At 38.1% G+C, this 24,568-nt stretch overlaps 2 protein-coding genes and 1 pseudogene across 3 annotated transcripts in view; 1 reads left to right on the top strand and 2 right to left on the bottom strand.

Annotated features, from left to right (window-relative positions):
* MIGA1 (mitoguardin 1) overlaps positions 1 to 24,568 on the bottom strand; it is a 76,939-nt gene that overhangs the window by 26,831 nt on the left and 25,540 nt on the right. Inside the window, 3 exon segments of the mRNA XM_079138087.1 lie at positions 17,078 to 17,201; positions 18,514 to 18,522; positions 18,524 to 18,648. Coding sequence (XP_078994213.1) covers positions 17,078 to 17,201; positions 18,514 to 18,522; positions 18,524 to 18,648 — 258 coding nt within the window.
* LOC306653981 (protein DEK-like) lies at positions 3,398 to 5,796 on the bottom strand (the record flags this gene model as incomplete). Its single annotated transcript, XM_079127188.1, is given in 4 exon segments — positions 3,398 to 4,312; positions 4,315 to 4,789; positions 4,792 to 5,179; positions 5,765 to 5,796. Coding segments are annotated over 4 exon segments (1,245 nt in total). The 3' UTR covers positions 3,398 to 3,962.
* On the top strand, positions 9,114 to 12,512 carry LOC306653978 (large ribosomal subunit protein eL6-like; annotated as a pseudogene). Its single transcript has 4 exons — positions 9,114 to 9,209; positions 10,314 to 10,391; positions 10,648 to 10,785; positions 10,837 to 12,512. The product of its transcript is annotated as a large ribosomal subunit protein eL6-like (transcript).

Below are 24,568 nucleotides of genomic sequence, written 5' to 3'. Positions count from 1 at the left end.
AACCCAGGCTGTCCCCTGTAGATTTTACAACAGCAGCAAGGAGAGGAAGCCTGCCAGATGTCTCAGTGTCATCTGACTTCTATGTCAGCAGCTATTCTCTAGATAGTTTTTAGCAGTTTAAAAATGATTTGGAACCTTGTCCTTTCTATGGCCTTATTAAAAACAGACAAGTTCCAACTGCCAAGAAGTATTTTGCAGTCTGCTACAATTTGCTTAAATAATTGAAAGTCTAGAAAACTACTGCAGCTCTTTGTGTATTTTGTAAGATACTTGTTTATTTGTTTTAAATGGTATAGTCTAAAAGAAAACACAAAGTCGAATACAAAAGTAAAAAACAACAGTTTAATCAAGTGAGAGGACTATGATCTCATTGTCACTCTTCACCCTGATCCATGTTTCCTTGATGTTCTTTTCTCAAGGTGTCTCACAAAATTGTAAAGTAACAAGAACTGATATGGTGGGTTGGTTTGTGTGTGTGTGTGTGTATAGGACTGGGAACTGAACACAGGGTGCTGTACCACTGAGTTACATTCCCAGCCCTATTTATTTTTTTATTTGAATTAGATATCATTAAATTGCTAAGGCTGGCTTTGAACTTGAAATCTTCCCGCCTTAGTCTCTTGAGTTGCTGGATTTACAGGTGTATGCCACCATACCTGAGACCTAAAAGGTTCTTGTTTGTTACAATTTATGGAGTTTCACCAATGTGAAATGATAATACATGTACAAAAATAGCCTGCCACTATGACACTACCCAAAAGGAGATTTCCACTACAGTTGTATCTGGCTTTCCCTATTTATCAAAACTTCATACCACCATGATTGGCCAATGTAACAACTGTGATACAGCTGCCAATGCTGAGTAACAGGAGGAAAGGAAAGAGAGTCACTCACATTTCAGATGAGTAACAGAATTTTCTATTTTTTCTTTTTAGGAGAAAAAAATAAGTGACTGAAACAAGAAGCAATTAAGATTAAGTCTAAAGTTATAGAGACTTTACTAGGGTAATTAAGTACAATTGGTCAATCTGTATATTACATTACTTTTGGCCAAGGGGACAAGTAGTGGGAGAAATCCAGTCCAAATGTTTCTGGAGGAAGATGAATTTTTTTTTTTTTTTTTTTTTTAAAGCACAAAGGTGACCTTTCCTAAAGGTTTATGTGGGCCTTTTTCTAAGTCACTAGACTTATACAGTCTAGTGAAGTCCTAGACATAGAAATTCAAGTTGTGAAAATATAAATATAAATATAAATGAGGCAAAGGCAAGCATCAGGAAATCTTACTTGGGGGTTCCCACCAATTTTCATGGTACTGCTGTCTCTTCTGAACCTATTTTGACTTGCATAAGTAACACTAGTTAGGCTTTACTTGGGGGATTATGCTCTTTGAAATTAAGATTATGATGGAAATTACTATTTTCTTGTCTGCTATGCAATTTGCACCATGTATATTTAGAGATCTGAGAATACAACTTAAGCCTGTAATTCATATAACTCCCTAAAAATAAACCCACAGGGAGTTTATCCTCTTACATAGTGATTCTGCAGAAAAGGAAGAAAAAGTCTTACAGCATCAACTCTGGAATGATATTTGATGCAAGATGATAAGTTGAGGTATTTCCTCTTGCAGCCAAGTTCATTCAGTATTCCTAAATGTTCTATCTGGATACTTACCAAAAAAGAATAATGTCTCTCTAGTCGTCAGGAGGTCCCACTCTATAACTCTTCCTGTTCTCTGCCAGAGAATTCGTGCAGTCGAGACTAAGCTACAAAAACATCTCTAATTTTCCCTTAGAGAATGTTTCACTGGCTTCAAAAAATAGTATATGAAAAGGAGTTATAAGACACATGAATATTAAAACTGTACTCTCCATCTTTCCAGAATTTCCTTCAAATATATAAATTTGATTATGACTTCTTATACTCTTCTGTGGCTCCCTTTTGCCTAAAGGCATAAGTAAGCCACTTCATGATTTATCTCCTGCCCATCTTTCTACATTATCTCCTACCATTCTCCCCATGTACTGTGTTTCCATAGTGTATCAAACCATGTGAGGTTGCCTGAATGGGCTACACACTGCACCTTGATCCATGTTGTTCCCATCTGCAATATCCCTTCCTCAACTGTTTTCCTGATGGACAGATTGTCTTTAAGGGTGACTCCTTCTGTGAAGGCTTCCCTTAAGTATTCTCATAAATAATCATATGCTTTTCTTCCATGTTTCCACAAACTTTAAAAACACATTATGTGCTTACTCCACTGTGCTATATAATTTTTTTTAAATACCACTGTTTAATTTTTATTGGCAAGGTATGTAAGAACAGATATTTAAAACCAAAGGCCAATTTTTAGGTCTCATTTAGTTGCTTATTCCATTCATTTTTATTAAGTATACCTTTCCCTAATGTCTTGACTTTATCAAGAAACAAACCTGTGAAAATACCTGTTAAATCATTTATATATACACATTTCTATGATGCAAAGATTTTTAAACACTCAACTGGTACATCAGATATCTCATAGGCAGCATGTTAAAACTGATTAAGAGCATTAATTTAAAAAACAAAATTTAAATCTTGTAATTCAGGAGTGGGCTGGGTATGGTGATGAAAGCCTGTAATCCCAGCTACGCAGGAGGTTGAGGCAGGAGGATCACAAGTTTGAGTCCATTCTGGGCTACTTAGTGACATCCTGTCTCCAAAAGGGCTGAGGATGTAACTCAGTGTTGGAGCACCCCTGGGTTCCATCCCACGTACAGGATCTTGGGGGGCAGGTTATCATGGACAGGACCAGGAATGGTCCCTACATTGATCACCTTGAATCTTGATAGGCCAAAATTTAAAACCCAAGCGCCTTGATTCCACATTACATTTTTTTAATGTTAAAAATATTACTTTTAAGAAATTCTTTGTCAGAGATAACTGCTATAACCTACACATTATCTTCTGGCATTATACCTAGTACTTTTATCATAATTATGAAGGTGGCCAGATTTCCTGTAAATATCAGCATTTTATATGGTCAAAAGCAGTTAATAAAATCAGTTCATTTACTGTAAGCCAAATGTGCTTGTACTTACTCCCACCCTTTCCCAAAGTGTTTGAAGTTTTGATGTGTTGATTTTGGTCTATCCTTAGTGTAAAATGCATCCACAGATACTTTTGCAAAATTAACACAAACTACAAAGGGATGACTCTTTGGAGGCAAAGCAGAACTAGACAGTTCCTTCAGAGTTCCCATCACTGAATTCTAATGAATTCAGTGAAAACTGCTGTCACACTGTTACACTGACATTTCATAGTTTACAAGTGAAAAGATATCTATCTACGTTGAATTTAAAAACTGATCTGCACAAATAAAAAAAACTTTATATAAAAAAATTGATTTTTAAAAATACAAAAATAACATCTGTCATTTCTGTCATGCTGACAATTTGACATATATACACATGCAGTAGAAAAGTTCCAATTTAGTCACCTGGCCAGCTGTAACTTGTTACAGATAAGCACACTGCCACTGAGTTTTCACACTGACAGAAGAGATGTGTATTCAAAATATATAGTAAATACTGCAAGTCTCTGCATGTATAAATGCTGGCTATAATAGTTTTGTTCTACTTGACTAAAATATGTCTTAAGCAATCTAGTATTAAGTGCACAACCCACAACTGTTCAAGAATCTATGACCTTTTATAAAGAAATCCAAAATGTACAAAATACAGCTATAAAAGCAAGGAACAATTACTGCCATGCAAGATTTTAAATAACAACTGCATAGTAATGCAATTTAAAACAGCCAACTGATTTAGGTAACACTCAAGATAAAAAAGTCAGCAGTAAGTCCTACCAACACAATGCTTAATAAGGATTTAGGAAAGGAAATACATTCTCTTTGCTGGTATAACAGTATAAATCAGATCTTCAAATCTATGGGAACAAGTCATCTGTCTCTGTCCTTGATCTCAAGAAATTAGCTCTTTTACAGTTGTTTTTATGAAGTCTTTTCTCTCAGTTAAATTATAAGCAGGGTAATTTTCATACACCTCTTTGCAAATCTGCTTCATTGTGACTTCCTCCAGGTTAGCATTGGGCAATAATTTCTTTACTGTTTCTTTTAGCTCTTCATCTGTAGGTGGTTTCTTCAATTTTTTAATTAAAGGCTCATCATCTGAACTATCCTCAGATTCATTTTCTTTTTTGGATCTGTTTTGATTCTTCTTGGTGGTACTACTATCTGCCTTCTTAATGTGTGCACTTTTTACAGACTTTTTATTTTTAGAAGCAGCTTTCTGTTTCACTTTTTCTTTTTTAGAGTCTTTTTTGGTGGCTCCTCTTCACTTTCTTTATCTTCATGATCTGAAGACTCCTCCTTGTTTTTCTTCTCATCTTTGTCACTACTAGATTCATCTGATAGAATTTCAGGACATTTGGTTCCCTTTGCCTTCCTTGACATTCCAGAACTATTTCGTTCTTTTTTACTGCCTTTGCTAGAAGTTTTTTTAGATTGTGGCAATGGTTTGCCAGAAGGCTTTGGATGCATTAGGAAATTCAGGATCCTCTTCACTAGTTCACTATTTACACCTGATCTCTCCAAATCGAGAACCTCACAGATGCTCTTTAACATGGCATTTCTAAACTTTTTCAGCATTTCTTCCTTCTTTTTATACTGGATACTGCCTTTTTCAAATGGAAAGCCACAGAACTGCCCCACATTCTTCTTTAATGAGGACACAGTGCCTGGTCTGTTGTAAAGCAGTTTGTGTAGATTTCTAAGTTCATCTGTTTTTTTTTCTTGCTCAGAAAGAAATGTATCCTTTCAATTTCACAAAGTTTCTGCCCCTTTCCTTGTGCGATTGTAAATGGTTCTGTCTGTAAGGAAGACACTTGCATTGTCAACCTCTCTACTTTTTTCTTTTCCCTCTTGTCTTCCACAATGAGACTCTTTTCTTTCTCCTCCTTGTCGTCGTCATCCTCCTCGTCGTGGTCCTTCTCCTCGTCCTCCTTGTCCTCCTCTTCCTTGTCCTTCTCATCCTCATCGCTCTCCGCTCTGGGGCCAGGCAGCTGGGGCTCCTTCTCGGATGCGGCTGAGTGGGGGCTCCATCTTGGTCCTCGGCAGACATGCTGGACATGTGCGTGAGAGCACAAGGTGGCTGCGGGAGGTGGCGGGGCCGACGCCGACCTATAATTTTTAATTCATGTTAAACAATTCTAGTTGCCTAAAAGCAGGAATGAGATCTTTATTTTCGTTCCTCCAGAAATAAATGTCCCAGACATAAGATTCTATGAGTTCATTTTGTTAAAAAACAGATTATAAAGAGGCCTAATATCTGAAATATGCAAAGCACTGCTTTTAAGCTATAAAAATTCCTCATTTGTTTTTAAGGTCTAAATTTATTCCTACACATCAGTATAAAAGAATCTCAAAGTCCTTTGCTTCTGCCAAAAAAAAAAATTATCATACTTAGGACTTCAAAGTTGCCTGCTAACACTGCTATTGCAAATACACTATTCTTCACAGAAAATACAAGCACATAAAATATGAAACGAACTTAATTTTAGAAGGAAACTAAAGTATAGGTTAATAAGCTTGCACTTTACTCATGTAAACCATATCAACTAAATAATGTCCCTCAAGAACTATGAGCAAACTCCATCTGTTGTTACTCAGGTTTATTTTTAAACTGGTATTAAATTCAGCAGTTAGGTCCTAACCAAATAGCCTAACCAAAATGAGTAAAGAGCAATCTTGGGACCATGGATGTACCTCAGTGGTAAAGCACTTTGTGTAGCCTTCATGACGCCCTGGGTTTAATCTTCAGTAGGTGAAAAAACAAAAACCAACAACAACAAAACCCACTTATTTCCTAAACATACTTTTACTGAAATAAACTAGCAAAACACATAATGACATATACCCTTCATAATGGACACATAGCATATAATCTACATACATATGACAATAACAGAAGTCTCTGAAGTATAAATCATTCCTTTGTGTTGTTTCTTTTTAAAATATTTTTTAGTTGTCAGTGGATCGTTTTATTTTATTGTATTTATTTATATGTGGTGCTGAGGATCAAACCCAGGGCCTCACACATGCCAGGCAAGCACTCTACCCTTAAGCCACAACTCCAGCCCCTAACCACAACTGCAGCCCTGTGTTAAGTTTTAATCACAAATTCTACAATCTCACATTGTTATGTGCAACTAGAGTCTAATTTCTACCAAAATAATTCAGATAGCATAAATTTCTGTTCACTATGAGATACAAATATATATTTTTATTATATGATATTTGATATGTATAAATATATGTATATATAACATAGATGTGTTTTTTGAATCAAAGTAATAAATTAATCTACCACCCATGATAGCCACTATTCAAAGTTTACAAAATTATTTACTCATTAAGGAAAAATAATCATTCCTAAAAATACTTTTTACCTAATACTCATGATACTTGGGTCTCCAAATGAATTTCACAGATCTCAGCAAAAAAACAGGAGCAAACCCAACTTAGTGAGATCCTGTCTCAAAATCTAAAAAAAGGGCTGGAGGGGAGCTGGAGTTGTGGCTCAGTGGTAGAGCGCTTGCCTAGCATGTGTGAGGCACTGGGTTTGATTCTCAACACTGCATACAAATATGAAATAAAGTCAATTGACAACTAAAAAAATATTTTTTTCCTAAAATAAAAAAGTGGGAGGGGAGGACTGGGGATGTAGCTCAAGGGTAAAGTGCCCCTGAGTTCAATCCCTAGTACTGAAAGAAAAAAATTAAAAAACCAGTACAGTAAGATTGTCAGGGGGATATGAAAAGGGTGAATAAGAAAAGAATAAACATGCTGGGCACAGTGGCACATGCCTGTAATCTCAGTGGCTCGGGAGGTTAAAACAGAAGAGTCTAGAGTTCACAGCTGGCCTCAGCAATGGCAAGGTGCTAAGCAACTTGGTGAGACCCTGTCTCTAAATAAAATACAAAATAGGGCTGGGGATGTGGCTCAATGGTTGAGTGCCTCTGAGTTCAATCCCCAGTACTATCCAAACTCCCCCAAAAAGACAATCAGCTTACAAAGTGGTGCATGACTGTAATCAATCCCACCCACTTACTCAGGAGGACCACAAGTTTGAGGTCAGCCTGTGCAACATAGCAAGATCCTGTCTCAAAAATTAAAAAAAAAAAAGGGGGGGGGGCGCTGGTTGAGTAGCTCAATTAGAGAGCATTTGCCTAGCATGCAAGAAATACTGGATTCAATTACTCATTACTGAAAGAAAAAACAAGACAATGGAACTGTAAGGAATGCAGGAAAAAAGATGTATAAGACCTTTATTGTAAAAATGATAAAGTATTATGAAAGACATAAATGAATACCTAAGTAAAGAACCATTTCATATTCCTAGTTAGAAAGACTAATATTATAAAAATACATATTCTCCTACAGCCAAGCTATAAATGCAATGTAATAATCAAATCCCAAGAGAGTGGTTCATGAAATTTGACAAGCTATCCTAAATTTCACATGGAAAAGCAATGGGCTAAGAATAGTAAAGTCTTAAAAAAAGACAGTGAATGGACTTACTGGCAGGTGTCAAGATTTTTTTTTTCTTTCTTTCTTTTTTGATCCGAGGGATTGAATTCAGGGGCACTCTACCACTGAGCTATATCCCCAACACTTTTTGTTTTTTATTTTGAGACAGGGTCTTGCCAAGTTGCCAAGTCTGAACTCCAACTTGCAATCTTTCTGACTCAGCCTCCAAGTAGCTAAGATTACAGGCAAGTAGCTAGGATTACAGGCATGTACCACCACTATTCCCAGCTAGGTTTCAAATTTTATTATAAAGCTATATAAAACTACTTTAAACACTGTGAAAACAATGCAAGATGGACAGACTAACACACAAAAAAGAAAGTCCAGAAAAGACACACATACAAGGAGACTTGATATATATCATAATGAGCATTTAAAATCAATGAGAAAAAAATATATTACTCAACGAGTGGTACTAAGGCAATTAGCTATTCAAATGTTAAAAACAAAACACATGAAAAAATTAACTTTTGGGACTAGGAATATAGCTCAGTTGGTAGAGTACTTGCCTCGCATGCACAAGGCCCTGGGTTCAATCCCCGGCACCACACAAAAAAAAACACAAAACATTAACTTTTGGAGGACTGAAGACTTAAAAATGAAAAACAAAACTTTAAAACATTCCAAAGAAGCCAGGGGTGGTTGGCATACACATGTAACCCGAGCAACTAGGAAGGCTGAGGCAAGGGGATTGCAAGTTCAAGGCCAACGTCAGCAACTTAGTGAGACCCTGCTTCAAAATAAAAAGGACTGGGAATGCAGCTCAGTGGTAGAGCTCCCTGGGTTCAATCTGCAGTTTTGGGAAAAAAAAAAAACAAACTTTCCAAAGAAAACACAGATATAAATATCTGTATACCTTCTAAACAATACACAGAACATGTAAACCATAAGGAAAAAACTGATAAATGTGGTCAAACATTAAAATTAAAAATCTGAAGGCTGAGGCAAGAGAATCTCAAGTTTGAGGCCAGCCTGGACAACTTAGTGAGACTCTGTTTGATAACAAAAATTTCAAAAGAGGGAGGTTATATGTTAAACTTAATCCTTAGTACTGACAAAAAAAAAAAAAAATTTAAAATCTTGGTACAACCAAACAGGCCTTAATAATGTATACACTAAGGCTAAAGACCAGAATAACTGACAATGCATCAATTCTTCATCTATAGCAATGTTTTTCATTCTTGTTTGTCCATGATACAAAGTAAGAAAAACATTTTGGAACCCAGTACAAACAGATATATGGAAATATAAATGAATGAAATAAATTTCAAAAAATATATTTCATAAGAATATATGTATGCATGAATATATATGTATACTTGTATGTATGTGTTATATGTGTATGTGTGTACAGATGCATATGGAGTATGTGTGTGTGCGTGTGTGTACATTTATTTTAATGTTGGCTGCAACTTGATAAACTGATTTTATTACCACCAATGGATCATTACCACATTAATATCTTGGGGGAACCCTGTAAATGTACATAAAGAAACACATGGAAGAACACTGGAACATTATCTATATGCGGGTTTATGATAAACACAAAATAATACCTCTGGAAAAAGAAAACAGAATTTGGGAAATTTCACAGGTTCCTTCAACTATACCTGCAAAGATAGTTCGTTGTTTAAAAAATCTTAAATACATCTAGCAAAACATTAGTATGTGATAAAACTTTAAAGGTATTCTGTACACTTCTATGTCTGAGCTTTCATTCTGACCAAAAGAAAAAAGCATGGTTTTTGGTTTTAGACATGGGAGTCTCACTATGTTGCCCAGAGTGGCCTTGAAGTCTCAGTCCCTCTGCCTCCTCAGCCTCCCAAGTAGCTGAAATTACATGTGCACACCACCACCACAGCCAGGCATTGGAACTTTAAAAAACAAAGCAAAGCAAAACAAAACAAAACACCCAACCACAACCAAGAAACCTGAAGTGGAAAAGAGGGAAGGAAAAAAGCATCAATACACTTGGAATTTTTATACAGAGAAATAAACTTACTGACATCAACATTAGAGAATAATTTGGTAATATTCAGTAATTCAGTGTTTTAATTTATTGTAAATACAAATTGAAGGTTTAAATGAAAATAGACACGAACCATACATTTCCTTCATACCAGTTAAGAAATTATTTTTGGCTAAATTTCTACTGCACTAAAAATAAAGTTCTGTGTTGAAATGTAATTGGCAGCATTTTTGCTGGATTCTGTATCTCTAATAATATTACCCCATGAATACTTCACTTATATAACTATACCACTATATCTAAAAATATCAGCCCTTGTAGTAACTATTTCAGTTTTGCCCTAGCAATAGAACTCAACTTATTAACTTTAAACCTCAAGACTAAATTTTATTCCCATATCTCTAAATTTTATAATCTTCTAGGATTCTTTTCAGCAGTTATTCATTGGCTAGTGCCACCCTTAAATTTAAATGCATCTAAAATTTTAACACTAATTTACTTAAACTCATTGCAGAAAATCTAATGTCACCATGTTATCTATCTATTCAACTATCCACCCATACATCTATCATTCAAGTATTATTTCAAGGACCTCTTAAGCAGTAATGCACATGAGAATCCCCTACTAAACTATGAAATACATCTATTTCATAACCTTAACTCCAAAGTTTCAATTTCAATAGGTCTGAATCAAAGCCTTGGATGTTGTTTAATAGAAGTTGCAGGGGTACTTAGTTCTCTTTTCCATCTTGCAAGAAGGCAGGTGAAAAGGCTGAGAAGCTGGACACTAAAGAGAAGAAACCTGAAGTCAAGAAGGCTGATGCCATTGGCAAGGTTAAAAGAGTGACTCTAGCCTGGTGCCTGTAATCCCAGTGGTTCAGGAGGCTGAGAGGAGGATCAAGAGTTCAAAGCCAGCCTCAGCAAAAGCAAGGCACTAAGCAACTCAGCGAGACCCTGTCTCTAAATAAAATACAAAATAGGCTGGGGATGTGGCTTAGTGGTTGAGTGCCCCTGAGTTGGCATTCAAAAAAAAAAAAAAAAAAAAAAAAAAGATAAAAGAAAAAAAAGGGTGACTCTAAGGCTCTAAAAGGCTAAGAAACCCAAGAAAGGGAAGCCCCACTGCAGTTAAAACCCTGTCCTGGTTAGAGGAATTGACAGATGCTCCAAATCTGCTAGGTATTCTCAAAAGGCCATGTATCAGAGGAAGTACTCAATTGCTAAATCCAAGGCGGGAGGAGGAGGAGGAGAAGAATAGGGTGTGGGGGAGGGGGAGGGGAAGGAGGAGGAAGAGGAGAAGGTTGTTCTTGCTACTGTCACAAAAGCAGTCAGTGATGACAAGAACAGTGGTACCAGGGTGAAGATGTGCCATGAAAGCTGCTGAGTCAAGGCAAAAAAACCCTTCAGTAAGCATTTGGGAAAAATGAAAGCTAGCATCACTCCTGGGACCATCTTGATCATCCTCACTGAGTGCCACAGAGACAAGACAGCAGTTTTCCTGGAGTAGCTGAGCAGTGGTTTGCTACTTGTGATGGAACCTCTTTCCCTCAATCAAATTCCTCTGCATAAAACACACCAGAAATTTGTTATTGTCACCTCCACAGAGATTGATATCAGCAATGTGAAAATCCTAAAACACCTCACTGATGTTTACTTTAAGAAGTAGTAGTTGCAGAAGCCCAGACATCAGAAAGGTGAAATCTTCAACGTGGAGAAAGACATATGAGATTACAGAGCAGCACAAGGTTGATCCAGAAGCTGAGAACTCACAAGTTTTACCCCAAATCAAAGCTATTCCTCAGCTCCAGGGCTACATGAAATCGGTTTTTGCTCTAATAAAGGGAATTTATCACAAGTTGGTGTTCTAATGTCTTACCAAGAATCTAATTAAATAATTGATACATTTTAAAAAATAGATAAATAAAAGCTGCATAGTGATTCTAATAAACATCTTGATAAGATCCACAGACCAGATGGACACGATGGCACACACCTGTAATCCCAGCAGTTCAGGAAGCTCAGGCAGGAGGATCTAAAGTTCAAAGCCAGTCTTAGCAACTTAGTGAGGCGCTAAGCAACTCAGTGAGATCCTGTCTCTAAATAAAAAACAAAAAAGGGGCTGGGAATATGGTTCAGTAGTTAAATGTCCCTGAATTTGATTCCTGGTACAAAAAAAAAAAAAAATCCACAGACCTATTAATTATCTATAGTACACTGAAACAATATTTTCAGGCGTTGAAAATAACAGAAAAACTAAATATGCCTTCTGCCCACAGGAATTTAATGTCTAGCACAAGAAACTATATATGTACAGAAATAATTATAATTATACTGCTTAAAGTATTCAACACCAATTGAGGAAACCTTTAAACCTTCACCATCTTCCTATTTTATAGGGGACTTCCAGTTCATCCTTCAAAAAGTGGAGCCAGTTGTGGTGGTGCACACCTGTCATCACAGCAAACAGGGAGGCTGAGGCAGGAGGGCTGAGGTCAGCCTCAGCAATTTAGAGAGGCCCTAAGCAACTTGGTGAAACCCTATCTCAAAATAAAAAATGAACAGGGCTGAGGATGTGACTCAGTGTTTAAGCACCTCTAGGTTCAATCTCTGGTACCAAAACAAACAAACAAACAAAAACTAGGAATGAAACTACCATATGAACCAGCTATCCCACTCCTTGGTATTGATCCAAAAGAACTAAAATTGGCATGTTATACAGGGACACAGTGACTTCAATGTTTATAGCAATTCACGACAGCCAAGTTTATAGAACCAGTCCAGATGGCTGTCAACAGATGAATGAATAAAGAAAATGTGGTATATGGGGTTTTACTCAGTCATAAAGAATGAAATAGTATTTGCTAGTAAATGGATGGAACTGGAGAACGTCAGGTTAGGTGAAATAAGTCAGACGCAGCTAGATCAAAGTAAGGAAAAAGAGGGAGGGGGTGGAATTCCATGAAAACAGAAGAAAAGATCAGTGGAGTAAATGAAGGGGATTGAGGAGGGAGAGAGGACGGAAAAGGGAGGAATAATGGAATGAAACTGATCAAATTATCCTAGGTACATATATGAATATACCATAGAGGATTTCACCTTTATGTATAGCTATAATGCACTAATTTTAAAAAAGAAAAACTATAAATGACATAAAAGATCAGTAGAGTAGAGGAAATGGAACAGGGGAGTGAGGAGGGAAGGGAAAGGGGAAGCACTGGGACTAAATTAGAGCAAATTATATTCTGTGCTTATAAAATTATGTCAAAATGAACCCAAATATTATGTATAACTATAATACAAATTTTTAAAAAGTCAACAAACATCCTCCAAAAAAATCTAATAAATAAGGAAGATGCAATTGCATTGTATATCACTTCCTTTAATAGGACCTATTTTAAACCTGGACTTCCTGGAACTAAGATATCTAGTGGTTTACGGAAATAGACATTTTGAAAAAAGTATATTTATGGGTCCAAAAATTTTTTTAAAGTAATGAATATGTTATTTCCATTCACCTGTAACCATATAATTTTTAAATCATATTACAATAGGCCTCTTTAAAGAAAAATTATTATTTCAATAATAAATCAATAACAAAGTGGTCGCTTTGTCTATGCTAAACATAATATATGTCATCTCATTTAATCCTCACAATTCAACTAATCTAATATTGTCCTACATCTTATGACGAAACCTCTAACAAAGGTCAAGGCTTGCTTAAGTTTTCATAGTAAGTGAAAGGGGTAAAGCCAGGAGTCAAAGCTATGCTGGGTTGTCTTCAAAGTTAATGTTCCTCAGACACTTCACAGAAGAAATACAATTGATCAACAAATAAATTTAAAAATGTCCAAAATCTCTAGCAATTAGAGAAACGCAAATAAAAACTACTCTAAGATTCATCTCACTCCAGTCAGAATGGCAATTATTAAAAAATAAAAACAACAATAAATGTTGGCAAAGATGTAGGGAAGAAGGTACGTTCATACTTTGCTGGTGGGACTGCAAATTGGTGCAACCACGTGGAAAGCAGTATAGAGATTCCTAAGAAAACTTGGAATAGAACCACCATTTGACCCAGCTATTCTATTCCTTGGTTTATACCCCAAAGACTTAAAATCAGCAGTGATGCAGCCACATCAATGTTTACAGCAGCTCAGTTCACAACAGCTAAACTATAGAACCAGCCTAGGTGCCCTTCAACAGATGAATGGATAAAGAAAATGTGACATATATACACAATGGAATATTACTCGGCCTTAAAGAAGAATGGAATCATGGCATTTTCCAGTAAATGGATGTAGTCAGAGAATACCATGCTAAGCAAAATAGGACAATCCCAAAGAACAAAAGGCCGAATGTTTTCTCTGATTTGTGGATGCTAATTCACAATAAAAGTGGGGGGGGAGGGGCTAGGAAAGAATAGAGGTACTTTGGATTAGAGAGGGGTGTAAAGGGAGGGGGCGGCCATGGGAGTAGGAAGGACAACAGAATAAGTTGGAATTTGTGACCCTATGTGCATATATATATGTGCATATATCACTGCATGACCAGTGTAACTCTACATCATGTACAACCGAAAGAATGAGAAGTTATACTCCATTTATGTATGATGTGTAAAAATGCATTCTACTGTCATGTATAACCAATTAGAACAAATTAAAAAAAAAAAAAGTTCACGGTCCTAACTACTAGGCTGAACTATCTATCACTGAAATCATATTGAAGGCTGTTGGTTGAATCTCCAAAAACAATAACAAAATTAACAAAATATAAGCCTCTGGGGGCGAAAAAAACTACAAACACACCTAATATCTAGCTATTAACGAAAAGAACTTACACAGTAATGGAAATTCATGCTAATGTTATTTAAATCTTCCATGTATAACCTTCATGCTCTCTATCACTGAGTTATAGTAGCAGGTGTACACAAAACATGCCAGAAAAAGTGTTGACCTAAATTTAGCTCCCAGTGCTACAAGCCACACAATGGCATTTATGAGTCATAGGTACTCAAAATGTAGATAAATGTGCTGCCCCCTAGTGATTTCTAAACCTCAGAAGTAAGTAAATACCTTTTCATTATTAGAGAACTGATTCAAATCTTCATTTCATTTGTTTGTAACTGTCTGACTTCTATAATAAAAGGGATAGAACAATCATTGTTTAAGCCAGAATTTTGGGTGCATAAGAGCTTAAAAATAACGGGCTGGGGAGATAGCTCAGTTGGTAGAGTGCCTGCCTCGCAAGCACAAGGCCCTGGGTTCAATTCCCAGCACTGCAAAAAAAATAAGATAAAATAAAAAAAAATAATGTAACAGGCTGGGTGTGATGCTGCATGCCTGTAATCCCAGAGACTAGAGAGGCTAACACAGGATCACAAGGTTGAAAATAGCCTAGACAACTTAGCAAGACCCTGTGTCACAATAAAAAATTAAAAGGACCTGAGATGTTGCTTAGTGGTAGAGAACACCTGAATTTAATTTCCAGTATCATGAACACAGGTGCACGCGCGTACACACACACACACATGTGCACACAAAGATGGTAGCTAACAAATATTCCAACCTTGAAAGCCTACCAAATTCTTTTATTCTTTTATAATATTTTTTTAGTTGTCAATGGACTTTTATTTATGCACAGTGCTGAGAATCAAACCCAGTGTATCATGCATGCTAGGCAAGTGCAAGAGCTCTACCATTGAGCCGCAACCCCAGGCCCTACCAAATTCTTAAGAGAGCCCGGCATTGTGGCACACTTCTTTAATTCCAGTCACTCAAGAGGCTGGCAAAGGAGAATTGCAAGTTAAAGGCTAGTGTGGGCCAACTTAGGGAGACTCTGTCTCAAAAATAAAATAAAATAAAGGGTTGGGGATGTAACTCAGTAGTAAAATGCTTGTCTAGGATGCATTAGGCCCTGGGTATAATCTCTAGTACCAAAAGAAAAAAATTAATTTCATCAAGTAATACAGAGAAGATTCCAAAACAACGAAGTATTCACCAAAGTCAGACTGACACTTGGTTGAGACTCACCCCTGAGCCTCTGAAGGCCCTTGTGAGACTCTCTTTATGTATAACTACTACTATAAGTTGCCTGCCAATAATATAAATTAAATGTATGAAATGAATTTAGATTTGGACAATGAGGAAAATTAAATGACTTCTAAGTAATTTTGATTATTATCAAATAACAGATAAAACAAAGCCACTCCCTTACTTGCCATAGTAGTAAGTTCTTTCAATCCAAAAGTTCAAAAATGGAAACCTGCAATATCCAAATAAGTCTTAAGGAACAAAATATAATAGCTTTGTGTCAACTGGACTCTCCAGAACAAAAGTAGGCAAAGGTCCTTCAAAGCTGCAGGGAAAAGCTAGCTAGTCTAATAGCCAATGACAGCTAGGTTAAGACGTGAGTGGGCTGAGGAACTCATTCCAAACCCAAGCTAACTGAATGTCTGTATTAATTATGGGTCCTGTTTTGAACATACTATCTTTTTAGGATTTCAAACTAACAACTTCCTCAGAAACAACTTGAAGACCCCCAAAATTAAGCAACTGGCCTAGGGGTCTTCCTGTCTAAAAGCACTGAGAACCTAAAGCAGATGCTCTGAGGCAGTATTCAAGAAATCTTTATAATCTGAAGAAATCTGAGATGGACCCTGCCAACCTCTAAAGAAGCTATAGATAAAAACAAATTTTGGGCATGCCAACTAGCATCAAATCCTACATGCACATTATAAGACTAAAGTAGCAATAACTACATGATCACATAATTCTTATCATGAGGCTGGAAGAACTGCAAGTATATTAGAACAGTAGACAAAACATTCCTAGAGTAAGACCTTAAAAGTCTCAGGGTCCCCTTCTTTTTCCCTCCTTAACATATAATTGTTCCTACTTCTTTCTGTTGATTTCCTTACTACTTTCCTATATTTTCCAGTTGTTCTATTTTCATTTTATATTTGAATTATTTTAAAATTCCTTCTCTCAGGGATGGGGGTTTATCTCAGAGTTTCAATGCTTGCCTAACATGCATGAAGCCCTAGGTTTGATCCCTGGCACCACTCAAAAAAAAAAGTCCTCTTAGAGTTGGGCATGGTGGCACACACCTGTAATTCCAATAACTGAGGATGCTGGGGCAGAAGGATCATAAGTTCAAGGCCAAACTCAGAAACTTAGCAAGAACCTGTTTTGAAATAAAAAGGGCTGGGGATTGTAGCTCAGTGGTCAAAAGACCCTGGGTTCAATCCTCAGTACACACACACAAAAAAGGTTAGAACGTTTTTTCTCTTGACTATTTTTTTTTTTTTTTTCTTTTTGGGTGCTGGGGATCGAACCCAGGGCCTTGTGCTTACAAGGCAAGCACTCTACCAACTGAGCTATCTCCCCAGCCCCTCTTGACTATTTTAAACAAAATACCTAACTTGTTAATACAAAAGACAAATATATTAATAAGCAAGTGATTTCAAGAATAAACAAGAGGAAAATAATACATTTCATAAAAACCATATAAAAGATCTATCTTACCAGTATCATTAGTAAGGGAATTAGGATCAGATCCCCCAAGGGTAGCTTCAAACTCCTCTTGGAGACGATACGCTCTTTGTAGCAGAGCTTCAAGTTTATGGATGAATTCAGTACTAATAATATCCTACAAAGAGAGAATAATACATAGAGAAAATTAGATTCTAATGTTAACTTAATGCAGGTGAAAAGGAGGATATATAAAACCATTAGCCAAGCATGTTGGCACATGCCTGTAATTCCAGTTATTCAAAAGTCTGAGGTAGAAGGATTTGAGACCAGCCTCAGCAACTTAGTGAAACCTTGCCTCAAAATAAAAAATAAAAGGGCTGGGATGTAGCTTAGTGGTAGAGTTCAATCCCCAATACTGCCAAAAACAAAAATGAAAACAAACTCCAACCTACTGTTAGGCAGTAGAAAGGGTGCTACAAAAATCACGAGGTCAGGGTTTTCACTGTGTCTTTGGCAAAATTATCTCAGTTATCAGGGAGTTAGTCTCATTATCTGTAAAACGGAGAAGTTAGACTAGATCAGGGGTTCTTGAAGTAAGGTCCCTGGACCAGCAGCATTACTATCATCTGAGAACTTATTAAAAATGCAATTCCTGGGGCTTGGGTTGTGGCTCAGTGGAAGAGCACTTGCCTAGCACATGTGAGGCACTGGGTTTGATTCTCAGCACCACATATAAATAAATGTATAAAATAAAGGCCTATCAACATAAACAAAAATGTAATTCCCACGATCCACCCCAATTCTATAGTATTAGAAACACTGGGCAGAGGCCCATAAACCCATGTTTTAACAAGCCTTCCCAGGTGATTCAGATGTATGTTTAAGTTTGAGAACTACTAATCTACCTAAATGGTCATTAAGAACCAATCTAATTTTACCTATATGTGATATTTTATGAATTATAATAGCGTGTAATTAACCCAAAGCACAAGACAGATCTTAAAAATTCCTTTAGAAATCTTATCTGCTTTACACAAATGTATGCCTTTACGCCATGTACAAACAGAGAAACATGTATCCCATTTGTTTACAATTAAAAAAAAAGTATTTTAAAAGTTAAAAAAAAAAAAGAAAGAAAAAAGAAATCTTATCTGCTAAGCTGGCAATATGGCTCAGTGATAGAGTAATTGCCTAGCATATTTGAGGTCCTGGTTCAATTCCCAGAACTGGGGGAAAAAAAAGAAAAAAGAAGAAAAAAAGAAATAGAATTATATCTATCTGTTCAACATATCCTAGGAAAGTAAGGAAACTTGATAAATGGCAACTAACCAAACAGAAAACACCCAAAAATATATATCCTATACAATCCCAAAGGAGGGGTAAAAAGTTCCAGTAAATGCCACTGAAAGCAAATATACTGAATCAACATTAAAAACAATTAAGTCTTCCACTATTGTGAAGAACAGTCTTCAGTAAATCACCCTTACATCTACACTTTTCTTCAGCAATGGCATCCCCGGCACCCAGTTTAATGGAACCACAGGCTTCATCTTCAGCCTGTCTACTGCGAAAGGTTAGAGCTTGTTCCCATCGACGCAATGCCTCTTCAAACAATTCCATACCTAAAAGTAGGAACACAATAATGGTAAGTGAGTAAAACCAATGTCAAAATAAAATTATTTGGGGTTTGAAATGTTTATACAGTTATCTTTAATAGCACAGTCCAATGTAATTTTGGCATTAAAGAATAATTTTATACTCATATTATTTCATAGAACTTAAATTCCCTAATATACTCTGTCTGCAGTTCTACTCAACCAAAAATCAGAGAGAAAATGGCCAGTGTGATTTTGTTCAGAATTTTTCTAGATCATTATCAATTCATAAAAATTCAACATTAATGGCTAATATTTATAGTGACATAGCTTGGAAACTAATTCAAAATATCTCCCTTAACTACAAAGAAAACAGACAGGAATACAGAAGAAAACTAGTTATAAGAAACTATCAGGTGCCAGGCATGAAGGTGCACATCTACAATCCCAGCTACTCAGGAAGCTGAGGTAGGTGAATCACAAGTTCCAAGCCAGCTAGGCAACTTTGCAATACCCTGTCACAAAAAGAAAAAAAATTAAAAATAAAAAGGGCTGGGGATGTACTGGGGATGTGGTTCATAGCTCAGTGATATAGTACTTTATAGCATGTGGGATGCCCTGGGTTCAATCTCTAGTAATGCTATTAAGAAAAAAAAAAAAAAAGTTATCAGGTTTATAGGTTCTTAGGTGAAGGAAGTAAAGGTGAGAGAAAAAATAACAACATAAACTACAAAATGAAGTCTTTACCATTTTTTTACCTTCCAAAGATGGTCTAAATAATTGTTCTCCTATTTGCTGATTTAGATTGATAAACTGGTAAAACAGTTAAAAATCTGCAAGACACTAAATGAACCCATAAAGGGTTAATTATACACCAAGCAGGAATTACATATCACTACTGAGAAAAAGCTTTTGGGGGAAAAAAGGTGAATATATACCTCTTCTCCAGGTGAAAAAAAGGCTAACTAAAATTATTATGTACTTCAAACAAAACTAAAATCCATTAAAACTTCAACTTTTCAGCATTAAAAATAGAATCTTTAAAAATTCCTTAAGAATCTGGACAATTCATACTCAAGATGTTTTTAGGATATGGAAGATAAAGAATACCTCTCCTCTAAAGGCATTTCTTCACTCATTTGTACAATGCAGAACATAAAACACAATCATCTTCACATGCAATGTAAAACTTAACCTTGTTTGATTTTCTTTTTATATAAATATTTTTTTCAGTTGTCAATGGACATTTTGTTTATTTATATGTTCTACCACTGGGCCACAACCTCAGCCCTCTTGTTTGATTTTCTATAGCAAAAATCATCCTTTTGATTTTCATTCTAAAAATCTTATCCACTTAAAAGATAATTGTAGCCAGGCACAGTAGAGTGCACCTGTGATTCTTCTAGCTACTTGGGAGGCTGAGGCAGGAGGATCCCAATTTCAAGGACAACCTGTGCAACTTACTAAGGTCCTGCCTCGAAATAAAATATAAAAAGGTCTAGGGATGGGGCTGGGGTTGTGGCTCAGTGGTAGAGCACTTGCCTAGCATGTGTGAAGCACTAGGCTCAATCCTCAGCACCACATATAAGTAAACAAATTAAATAAAGGTCCATCAACACCTAAAAAAATAGTAAAAAAAAAAAAAAAGGTCTGGAGGTATAGCCCAGTGGTACCCCACCACCACCACACTGTTCAATCCCCAGTACTCTATGGGGGCAGGCAATAACAATTTTATCTATCCTCCTTTTCTGAAAGCTAGCCAACTCTTACACATCCCCTATCTATCCATCCAATTATTTTGGCTGAACACAGGAAGAATTACCTAAGACCAGAATTGTCCAAAGATAATAGGTGACTCTTTGGGAAGTACTGTGTTCCTCCTCACTGTGAAACATGACCCAGACTACCATATCTCATCAGTTTTGTAACAGGAAGTCAATATAAATCACCAGTCTTCTTCGTTGCTTTGTTTTGTTTTTATACTGGGGATTGAACCCAGGGACAATCAACCACTGAGTCACATCCCCAGCCCTTTTTTATATTTTTTATTTTGAGACAGTCTTGCTAAGTCACTGAGACTCGCCTTCAACTCATGATCCTCCTACCTCAGGCTCCTGAGCTGCTTGGGATTACAGTTGTGGGCCACCAGACAAATCACTGATTTTTTAGAATATCAGTTTTGGAAAGGGAATTGGAACAATATATAAGTGATTAGACTAGGTGACCCACAGGGCTCCTACCAATCCAAATTGTATGATACAGCAAACCCCACTGCAGCTTCTCTGGTTTTGCTCTACTTTTATTTCAAACACTGAGTATTCTAATAGAATCTCTGAGTGAACATTTACTAAACTGAGTTATCTAGAAACAGAGTGAGCTTAATTCTCTATTGAGCTTTGGAGAAAATGGTAAGAGAACTATTCTTCCTTTCCCCTTGCAGAAGTACCCACTGTAATACCACTAGAGGTGATATAACCTAAGTATTCCAGAAAATGGGAATACCCTAAAAGCATGCAGTCTTCTACCAAGACAACTCTTGTACTGCTCACCAGAGCCACATCAAAGATTTTGGGGGTTATTTTTTATTTAAAAGGAATGTTGGGGGTTTCAAGATGGCGGACTAGAGGGTGGCTGCATTTCATGTTGCTCCAGGACTCAGGATTCAAAAGAGGAGAAATTGAGAGACTTGGGACCAACTCAAAGCAGCCGGGTGAGTCTCTCCTGTTGGGGAGGCGTCCCGGATGGGGCAGTAGTCCCGGAACGCAGGGAACTTTGTGAAGTAGAGCTGCCCAGCGAGACGCCCCTCCCCCCGCTAGAGCAGTGAACTCGGACAACTGGGAGCATCAGTGAGGAGGCCGCTCAGCACAGCGCTTGGACTTGGAGCAACCACTGGGGATCTGGGCGGCGGCCCAGAGGAGGGGCTGTGAAGAGAGCGGTTTGGACTCAGAGCGACCACTTTTGAACACCAGGGCCTGCCCGGAGGAGGAGGAGGAGGAGCAGCATGGCGAGGCGCTTGGACTTGGAGCGACTGCGCCAGAGCTACAGGCAGTTGCCAGAGGAGGAGCTGCTCAGTGAGCTGTTTGGACTCGGAGCAACCACTCCTGAACGCTGGGGCCTGCCCGCAGGAGGAGGAGGAGAAGTGTGGCTGCTTGGATTCCGAGTGACTATACCAGAGCTATGGGCGGCTGCCGGAGGAGGAGCTGCGTGGCGAGCTGTTTGGACTCAAAGCGACCTTTCCTGATCACCAGGGCATGCCCGGAGGAGGAGGAGGAGGAGGAGGAGCGCAGCGGGTCGCTTGGACTCGCAGTGACTGCGCTGCAGCTCCAGGCGGCTGCTCAGAGGAGAAGGCGAGTGGTGAGTTGTTTGGACTTAAAGCAACCACTCCTGAACACCGGGGGGCTGCCTGGAGGAGGAGCGCGGTGGGTCGCCTGGACTCCAGTGGCCGCACCAGAGCTCCGGGAGACTGCCCAAAGGAGGTGTGCAGTGGGTCACGTGGAATTAGAGCGACTCAGAGTGACTCACAGTGACCGCTTCTGAACACCCGGGGGGCTACCTGGAGGAGGAGGAGGAACGGGGCGGGTCACATGGACTTGGAGTGACTGCCCAGGGCTACGGGAGGTTGGCGGAAGGAGGAGGCTCGCAGTGAGTTGCTTGGACTCCTAGTGACCGCACCGGAACACCAGGCGGCTGTCTGGAGGAAGAGGCGTGTGGCAGGTCTCTGGGACTCGGAGCGATTGTACGGGGCTCCAGGTGGCTGCTCAGAGGAGGGGACGCATAGCCAGCAAAGCAGGGTCCCAGGACCTAGGAGGCTTCTTGGTGGAAGAGCCGCACAGAGACACGCTTAGGGGTGGAGCGAAGCTTCCAGGACTGCGGGTAGATTCTCTGAGGAGAGGCAGCCTAAGGAGATTCATCCGCGAAGGGAGAGGCTCCCAGGCCCAGGAGGTAGGGCCGGGCCCCTGGGAACGTTGCAGAGGAAGGCAGCCCAGCCCAGGCAGTAGTTGTAGATTGAGAGGAACCTCTAGGAGGTGAATCGATCAGCGAGACCTCCCCGCCAGGTGAGTCTTCCCTGCCAGGTGAGGTTTTCCCACAAGGATGGTAAAACCAGAGACACAGGCCCAAACAGGCCTTGCCTCAGCCCGCAGCCTAGTTACCCTTTGGATGACCATTGGTCAACAAGTGGAGGCACCTCTGCCCACTAGCAGGGAATATACCCCACCTGAAGGCCACCACCCCTAGAGAGGCACCTTCCTTGTGGAGCACCGTGCTATCAACATCCTCCAAGACTTCAGCCTACTGAAGGCTAAGGGGGGATATACTAAAAATCTTCAGGGACATAATAAGTCAATTGAGGAAATCTGCAATATCTCAGCGGTCCACTGATACCTGAACAACATGAGAAAAGGGAAGAATATGCCCCAAACAAATCTAGATGTTACATCAATAAAACCCAATGACAGCATGGCAGAAGAAATGACAGAAAAGGAGTTCAGAATGTACATAATTAAAATGATCAGGGAAGCAAACAATGAGATGAAAGAGCAAATGCACGCATTGAATGATCGCACCAATCGACAGTTAAAAGAGCAAATACAGGAAGCAAAAGATCATTTCAATAAAGAGTTAGAGATATTGAAAAAAAACCACACAGAAATCCTTGAAATGAAGGAAACAATAAACCAAATTAAGAACTCCATAGAAAGCATATCCAATAGGATAGAACACCTGGAAGACAGAACCTCAGACATTGAAGACAAAATGTTTATCCTTGAAAACAAAATTGAACAAACAGAGAAGATGGTAAGAAATCATGAACAGAATCTCCAAGAACTATGGGATATCATGAAAAGGCCAAATTTAAGAATTATTGGGATTGAGGAAGGCTTAGAGAAACAAACCAAAGGAATAAACAATCTATTCAACGAAACAATATCAGAAAATTTCCCAAATCTGAAGAATGAAATGGAAAATCAAGTTCAAGAGGCTTATAGGACTCCAAATACACAAAATTACAACAGACCCACACCAAGGCATATTATAATGAAAATACCTAACAAATAAAATAAAGACAGAATTTTAAAGGCTGTGAGAGAAAAGAACCAAATTACATTCAGGGGGAAACCAATATGGATATCAGCAGATTTTTCAATTCAGACCCTAAAAGCTAGAAGGGCCTGGAACAACATTTTTCAAGCTCTGAAAGAAAATGGGTGCCAACCAAGAATCTTATACCCAGCAAAACTTACCTTCAAATTTGACGATGAAATAAAATCCTTCCATGATAAACAAAAGCTAAAAGAATTTACAAAAAAAAAGCCAGCATTACAGAACATTCTCAGCAAAATATTCCATGAGGAAGAGATGAAAAACAAAGAAGCAAATCAGCAAAGGGAGGAATTATCCTAAAGGAATTGTCAAATAAAGGAGGAACCAAGTCGTGTCAAATAAATAAATAAAATTTAAAAAATGAACCAAACAACCGGGAAACCAAACCATATCTCAATAATAACCCTGAATGTTAATGGCCTGAATTCATCAATCAAAAGACACAGACTGGCAGATTGGATTAAAAAGAAAGATCCAAGAATATGTTGCCTGCAAGAGACTCACCTCATAGAAAAAGATACTCATAGACTAAAGGTGAAAGGATGGGGAAAAACATACCATGCACATGGACTCAGCAAAAAAGCTGGAGTATCCATCCTCATTTCAGATAGTGTGGACTTCAAGCCAAAGTTAGTCAGAAGGGATAAAGAAGGACATTTCATACTGCTTAAGGGAAGCATAAATCAGCAAGATATAACAATCATAAACATCTATGCCCCAAACAGTGGCTCATCCATGTATGTCAAACAAATCCTTCTCAATTTCAGAAACCAAATAGACCATAACCCAATAATACTAGGTGATTTTAACACACCTCTCTCACCACTGGACAGATCTTCCAAAC

Source organism: Sciurus vulgaris (assembly GCF_902686455.1).
Source record: "Sciurus vulgaris genome assembly, chromosome: 1".
In the NCBI taxonomy this organism is placed as follows: domain Eukaryota; kingdom Metazoa; phylum Chordata; class Mammalia; order Rodentia; family Sciuridae; genus Sciurus; species Sciurus vulgaris.
Note: the sequence above shows the minus strand (reverse complement) of the source record. Positions and strands in the feature narration are given on the sequence as shown.